At 45.4% G+C, this 7851-nt stretch overlaps 1 protein-coding gene across 1 annotated transcript; it reads right to left on the reverse strand.

Annotated features, from left to right (window-relative positions):
* Positions 1-2: 2 nt before the first annotated feature.
* LOC121304562 (CCN family member 1-like) lies at positions 3-7454 on the reverse strand. The gene is made up of 5 exons (XM_041235745.1): positions 7243-7454; positions 6727-6940; positions 3808-4143; positions 3305-3504; positions 3-2333 (listed from the first exon to the last, which is right to left on the reverse strand). Exons 1-5 carry the CDS (start codon positions 7291-7293, stop codon positions 2028-2030), a joined length of 1107 nt encoding a protein of 368 aa, XP_041091679.1. The 5' UTR covers positions 7294-7454; the 3' UTR covers positions 3-2027.
* Between the last annotated feature and the right edge of the window lie 397 nt (positions 7455-7851).

The raw sequence follows: 7851 nt of genomic DNA on the forward strand, positions 1-7851 counted from the left end.
CATTATCTATAAAATAAATTTATTATTCAATAATTAAAAAAACAACAATAACAATTAATATAAACAACAATAGCAGTTCAATATATAATAAACAAAACAAAACCCACTATATTATTAATATTTATCTCCAAAATAAAACAGATGCTACATTTTCGATAAATACAAAATACACAGAGATGTACACGCAGTGTAATTACGGAGCCGTGGGGTTTAGAATGATCATTTGCATGAAATAGAATACATGATGTACAAAAGGCACAGCCACATCTAAAGGACTTTCCTCCTACTGGCTGTATAAACAGAGAGAGACCCAGACCATGCCAGTGCAGAGTCGCTGTATGGACACTGTGCAATCGAAAAGAACGCTTCTGCTTTCAACAGCCCCAAACCCCCGAGCTCCACGTGTGCACACTGTCCCTGTGCGCTACCACTTCAGGAGCTTTCAAAACTGACTTTAGGGCTTCAATATATATATATATATATATTTGTTATTTAGATGCTACTCCTATGCAATTCCGTGAATCTCCAAGGAATTTGCAGCTGTTAAAGCATTACCAAAATAATTATATTATATATATATATTTAAAATAATTGTTTCATAGAAATGTTAAAAGCACAGCACTGTTCTGTACAAATGCACACCACTGAATGACGCTTCCAATATAAAATGCACTGTTCATTTCCATCTAGGAGCCTCCCACTATATTTCTATGCAACAGAGTTAAGAATCATAAAACTCCAGTATACAATAATGTATACACAATACATTCTATTTCAAGTATGCTAGTGTCATGTACTCACTGACAGAGTCTCAGTCCCTTTTACTTTTTTAAATAGAAAGGCCATAGTTTAATAGCACAGGGCAGAATTCATTGTATAGGGAACAAAACAAAAGTAAAATAAAAGCACCTCTAAGCAAGGAGAAGTGCTTGTCAGCCGTGCCCCGGCTTAAACCTGTGTCAGAAATGAACACCCTCCCCACAGCGCACTCTCATATACTTAACAACACAAAGAACAACAACATACCATCAATTCAATATGAACAAGTCTTACAAAGGGTTGTATAAGAAACCGCTCCAAAACAAGAAGCTCATTTTTCATAGTTCCAAAACAACAGCGTTTTGAAGCTTTTCTGTGCAAAATCTAGTATCTAAATCGAAAGGAAAAAACAAATAAGGACCAGAGATATGCAGAAAAAAATACACTGCTGCTTCCCTTCAGAGTGTAGCGTTTAGGGTGGATTCTAACAGGACTTCTACTGTTCCACTGCAGCGTGCAAAACAGTGTCTGGGGAGAGCATTTACAAGAACTTTGTAACGATGGCTATGGTATTGTAATTAGCCGCCATTCTGGCCTGAACCAGGACTTCATTACTCTGTCGTCTGCGTGGCTCTCGGCTCTCCCCCCTAGCATTCCCAGCACTTGTTTCAGAGTTCGAAGCAGGGTGTGGCGGGGGTTACAACAGGTGTCGATACAAGTGACTAGAGATCAACCTGAGGCCCCGTTCTCACGCTCCATTCCATTGCCTTCCACAGACGGACGGATCCATTTTGTTCCTTGAAGGACTTCAGACTCTTTTTTTAAACATTTGCTTTCCAGTCTTAGTAGTATAGGATCACTGCTTTCAGAGGAGGGATAGGCTGAGTTAGAGATTCAGAAAGACCTGTAAAGTACAGCATCACTGGAGAACACACTGTACTGTTCATACAAACACGAATCACAGCCACCGAACATGAGAACGGGCAAGAAGCTGCGCGACAGGGTTTACTAGTCCCAAAGAAGGGGGCGGGCGCACCTTGACGGCTAACTCCGGTCAGCAGACATCCAGCCTCGCTGTACATTCTGTATCTTCTCAGGAGTGTTTGTAGAGTGCAAGAAAGATACACTTGGCGTTTCCCTTTTGGTTTCCCCCAATGCCATTTGAACACAGCCACACACAAGCACACACACACACAGTCCTTCCAGTTTCAGTGCTGTTGGATTTTCTCTCCTCTTCTCCCTCTCTGTGTGGTCTGCCCGGACCCCTCTCACTCACTGAACTTGTGCATGTCCCCGTACAGCCTGTAATAGGGCTGGAAGCCGGCCTCGTTCAGCTGGCTGCACTCCGAGCTGCACTTGCAGGACTGGATCATCATCACATTGCGCTCGAAAGCCTCTCCGTCCTCACAGACGAAGCGCACGCTCACCGTGCGGGTCCTCTGAGGCGCGCAGCAGCGGCCGTCCACGCAGGTGCCGCAGTAGTTGGGCTGGAAGCGGCGCGTGCTTTTGCACCCTGCGTAGGACAGGTGCAACGGCTCCTTGGCTTTACGGGTGTGAGTGCACTTCTTCCCTTTCTGCAGAGAGACAGAGAGAGGGGGCAGGGTTAGTTCAGCAATGCGGTTAACTACTCTACTTAAGGTTTCTAGTGCTGGCACAAATATTTGAACATTCAAAGTCTCTGTTCGTAGTTGTTCGTGTAACTGAAATTATAAAATTACTGAATCAAAAATACGGATATAAAATTAAAATAATATGTGTTTGAATTTAAGAATTTTCAAAATGTTGCCTCCAGCCTTTAATTAAAAGGAGAAAAAACCCATAGGAATGTTACAAAACAATTAACTCCTTGCAAGTGCTCAAGACGACTTGAAATACATAACCCTGTGTGAAATTTTTGTTTTGTAAAATTAAGACTGGAGTAAACACTTTGAAAATGTGGCCATTGCTAGTTTTGTAAAAAAAAAAAAAAAAAAAAAGTTTTACAAACAATTCACAAACATGTAGGGAAGCCCCTGACGAATGCCCTGGAATGCTGTGGCTGCATTTGATTGTGTCAGGAGATTTCACCACGCAGAGCCTCAGCTCAGCTGCCCGCACCAGCCTGCATGTTTATTGCTGGAGTGTTCCTCAAACCCTGCTTCCTAAATCAGGCCCCTCGGTTGCCAAGCAGGACCGCAGGAAGCAACTATATTTAAATGGCCTAGATTTACGAGCCTGCCTGTGCGTTTTACAGAGGTGCTGTATAAATACATGACATGGGATAGCATTCGCAGGACAGCGCCGGCCCCTTCTTGGGGTGAAGACGGGAGAGAAGCATGAATTTATTTATACCAGCTTGCCTTTTCAAGCACGCGTTTACATGAGAAAGAGCTTCCTTATGCACGGTAAATGCTGACCATTTAGAAAGGAGCTGCAATGTAGCCCCTGGTATCAGCTATTGCAGTAGGGTCAGCTATGCAGAGGCAGAGAGGCATGCCCTGATCCACCTCTATTGTGCATATAAGTGAATGGTTGCTGCTGAAACAGTCTGATGTCTGATTCGTACCTTGAGCTTGGTGACCTGGGTCTGGTAGCAGGGTCGCACGTTGCAAAGGCGCGTCTCCTTCTTCAGCTTGCACTGGCTGTTGTCATTGGTGATGCGGGTGGACACGCCCATCCCACAGGTCCTGGAGCACTGGGACCAGTCCGTAGTCTGGAGGATGCACTTCTTCTGCAGGAAGCGACCTTCGAACAGAGGCCTCCAGGCTGGACACAGACAGTGGAGATTAATAGGAGACACAGCAACAGGCACGGCAAATATCAGCACAGCCCTTTTCCACAAAGAGAAACGATGGCCCCTTCACTCCAGCATATTAATCTGGGGCAATATTGTTTGAAATATATTTATGGCAATACGTGTTCATATTCAAATTAACTAGTAAAGAAAATATTATCAATGAGAAAGACTTCTAGTAGAAACGTTTGTCATTTTATTATGTTTCTTTATGATTCCTAGTGAAGACTCCCCGTTTTTGAATTGTATTACATAAAAAATAAAGCTGCTCTTACCGGCCAGGTGTTTGTAGCCGCGCTGCTTGCCGAAGTCGTAGAGTTCGTTGCTATAGGCGTTGCCGGGCAGACTGGCTCCGTTGCTAGGGCCCTTGTTGCCGTGGTGCTTCTTGACCTCCTTGTCGCACACGAACGTCTCGCAGCACTGTCCCGGGACCTTTACGAGGCGTGGGTTGGGGCAGGACGCGGAGGCCAGGGGCAGCTCGCTGGGGCAGAGGGGCACGCAGCCCACCGCCCCGTCGATGCAGGTGCACTGGTGCTTGCAGTTGGGCTGGAAGTTCTCCCCGTTCTGGAAGATCCTGCCGTTGTACTCGCAGGTGCGGCCCTCCAGCTTGGCTGTCGATAAACAGAGAGAAACTGTGAGATTCTGTCAACTTCTTTAATAAGCGTGAACAACAAAGCAAAAAACAAACAAACACAAAGCAAATCTGTAACTGTGAAACAGTGTATAAGTTCAATGACAAACATTGCATCTGGAAGTCTTCAATTAACCTGTACAGTAACCAAAGAGCACCAGTGGACTGTGCATGGCTGTGTCTGTACACATGCTGACTGTACACGCTTATAACATGCATGTATGTTTGTAACATGCTTGTGCTCAGATATGCTGTGCACACTGAACTGCCTGTGTGTGTGTTTATAATGTACACCTGGTTTTACGAGGCAGACTAATGAAAATTCCAGCTTGCTGCTTTCTGCATCGCACACACACACACACAGAGGCCCCCTGTCTCAATTCTCTGGCCTTCACATTCCTCAGGGCTGACTTCACTTTCTCCCTAGATTGTCTGCTGCTGGTGCCCGCAGCCAGCATGGTGCATGCTGGGATACCGGCAGACTCCAGCAGGAGCCGCACCAGCACAGTAGCGAGATCTCGAACCCCCCCCAACTGCACCCTAAAACACTTCTACAAAAAATAATAATAATACAGGAAACAGCAGAAAAGCTATATTTGAATCTGCTACTGTGCTGGACAGATTCTTCAACTCCCCAAGGACCTGAGAGCTGAGCTCGTGTGGCTGTCTGGAAAAAGAACACCCAGCCAGCCAGCAGTGTGCTACGAACCCAAGGGGCCGATATCTGAGCTGCTGCTATTGACTGCACTCCCTGCTCTCGTGCATGTGCAGTCACATGATATTCTGCATTGGGTTCCTTGGGCCGTGTGGAAAAGCACTTTATTCTATGTGCACGAACCACACCAACTGTTCAAAGGCAGATATTTCTGTCACATATTTTGCAGCTGATTATTTAAACAGACTGATTTCTACAAACAACAAGGTCCCCCTATGAGTTTGGGGGTCGTTGTGTTTTCACAGTACAGTGAGCAGCTTCTCTGACCAGCTAAACTAGACTAAAGTTCACAGGACAGACCCCCTCTCCCCTCCTATCCCCTTTCAAAACAGCCCCACCTCCCCCTCTCTCCCTCCGAGCTGCCAGTCAGAAAGTGTTGATGGATGATCGTGAGCCTGCAGGCTATTCAGCCATTGCTCGTGCAAGCTCTCCAATACATCCCAAGTCACTCCTAGGGGCCAAATCCCTCTGCATTCTACATACCACTGCAAATACTGGCAGTGACGAGCAGGGATCACCAAAGAACAGCCATTTATTTTAACAGGATAGCAGTTGAAAAACAAAGCACTACATATATATATATATATATATATATATATATATATATATATATATATGTGTGTGTGTGTGTGTGTGTGTGTGTGTGTGTGTGTGTGTGTCTGAAAATACAAGACGTTTACAATGTACTGCCAACAGGGCCAGACAGTCAAACATTGAAGCAGCGCTGTGTATACAAAGAATTACAATAACGAGGAAAGCCACAAGGGGGTGCTGTAGCTACCCTCACACAAAAAAACAAGAAGCGCTGTGGCTCAGATTGTGTTATACGACCCAGGGTTAGCAAAGAGATATGGGATTGCCACTGCCGTTTTATTAAGAGCTGCTGACACTCTGGGGAGGGTTTTATTAAAGGAGGGGTTCTACATTTAGACCATGGAACTTGTCACTTGTTTACAATGTCATTCTAGCTAGCTATCTGACAGAGAGAATCCACGTTATATAAAAATACACTTCCCTTTATATAGTTCAAATAAACAGCCCAGCTCTTCCTATATAAAGCCATTGAAACCAGACCTCTTTAGGCTGTAAGCATGTACACACACACACACACACACACACACACACACACACACACACACACACAGTAAAATAAAGTGTTCCATACTTCACTAATACACAGTACAGGTCACCTTTGTAGCCCTGTGAACTAAGACAACCAGAAAACAAGCTTGCAGTCCTTGTAATGCAGGTTATCTCTCACAGAGCCTTGCCATCGAGACTGACAGCAGAATGCTTGTGTAGAGCCTCCCAACAAGAACAGAAATGCTTCCAAGGCGATACCCGTGCATGTTATACCGTACAGTTATATCACAGCGTCTGTCTTCCAATACAGTCTGAGCTCCGTCACCCCGGCTTGCTTCTCTCCTGTGTCCCAGGCGCCCCCACACCGCGCTGAAGGCTGACTGTTTTGTTCCAGTGTTTTCACTTCCTAACCTCAGTAAACTATTAAGAGTTGAGATCACTGGCTTTAAGAGGGATAATTAAACTATAAAATCCACCTTTTTTTAAAATATGGGGGGTGACATCTCTGCAATCGGCGTGTGTAAACACTGTAAACAGGCATGGTCTATAACATCATACCAGGCAACCGCAACAAGGCTTATTTAGAGCCGCAATTATGCTGTTTGACCCGCAGCCAACATTAGAGGTAGAAATAATTAGCATTGCACTAGAACGCCGTATCTCCTTATTCAGACGCCTGTGACAGCGGCCATACACCGTCGATAAGGTATATCACTACCTTACGCCACATACATCGTATTTGTACATTAATGGTTTCTTTCTTACCTCGGCAGATGCCCCGGTAGCTCGTCTGATCCGCCCCGAAGTTGCACTCCAGTCCCTTGTGGTGGTCACAGGGCTGGGCCGGACCACAGTCTTCGTTCAGCTGCTTGGCGCACACTTTGCAGCAGCCGCAGCCGTCCGGCACCGCACTTACCCCCGGGGCACATAGGGGTGGCTCGGCGGGGCAGTTACACTCCGCGGGGCAATAACTCTGGACCTGACATCGAGGGAAGGATAACGGTAAGGGTTAAACGGTTCTGCTAGTTCAGTGAATGAATTGCACTGATGAAATGTGAGAAGCGTGTTCTCTATTATTGGTACAGTTTCCAGCACCACACTGTAGTCGTGCAGATGGTAATGATCCGGGTTATCTTACAGTGTGAAGTGTTCGTATGCATGGATCATGTTGTTTAATGCGTGGAATGTGAATTATTAAGACTTAAACAAATGTGATAGTACAGTAACATTTACTCAAAACAGACATATTCAATGAATGTTAAAGCTTTAAAAAACACTTACCAGAGAAATGCTTACAAATGTAAGGAACGCGAGCAAAAAAACTTTCTCCATTGTTTTTTTTAAAACTTCTTTAAAAAATCCGAGATTTAGAACAAGTCCAAAAGTCTTTCTCCAAGTTGTGGCTCTTCGAGATCAAGCTGAATACTGACTATATAAATATATGGATAGCTTGTTATTTACTTCTTCTCGTTTCTGACCCGAACCCTATCGCCTTTCTGTTAGACTGTGGGACAGTGCAGCACCGCAGCACCAATTTATACGCTTCTCGAGCAGCCTATGGCAGCCCCGCCTACCCGCGGGCTGCGAGCCAATCCACAGGGAGGCACCGAGCCAGGACATTCCAAAGGGGTGGAGTGGCTGTGGGGAGGCGGGGCCTGTGATCTCTTTTCAGAAGTGCGAGGAGCAAGGAGCGGGGTTTTGGGGCGTGTCTGGGAATGAATGGAGTCATTCATAAATTTATAGAATTACTACATTCCATTGCGTTCCAGCGGCCCGCGTGTTCCTTTTGGATCAATAAGGAGTGAATGACCGCAGACACTGCAGACAGCCGCACAATAGTTTCAGCCCCAGCCCAAGATAAATATACTTAACATGCTTCGTTAATATGCT

Source organism: Polyodon spathula, chromosome 38 (assembly GCF_017654505.1).
Source record: "Polyodon spathula isolate WHYD16114869_AA chromosome 38, ASM1765450v1, whole genome shotgun sequence".
NCBI classification, from domain to species: domain Eukaryota; kingdom Metazoa; phylum Chordata; class Actinopteri; order Acipenseriformes; family Polyodontidae; genus Polyodon; species Polyodon spathula.

Excerpts from the sequence above, each read along its gene's own strand:
- LOC121304562 (XM_041235745.1), bottom strand. The coding sequence starts at position 7,293 with ATGGAGAAAGTTTTTTTGCTCGCGTTCCTTACATTTGTAAGCATTTCT. Across the intron at positions 6,941-7,242 it reads CATTTGTAAGCATTTCTCTG|GTCCAGAGTTATTGCCCCGC; the intron begins GTAAGTGTTTTT and ends CCTCGATGTCAG. Across the intron at positions 2,334-3,304 it reads CCCAGGTCACCAAGCTCAAG|AAAGGGAAGAAGTGCACTCA; the intron begins GTACGAATCAGA and ends GTCTCTCTGCAG.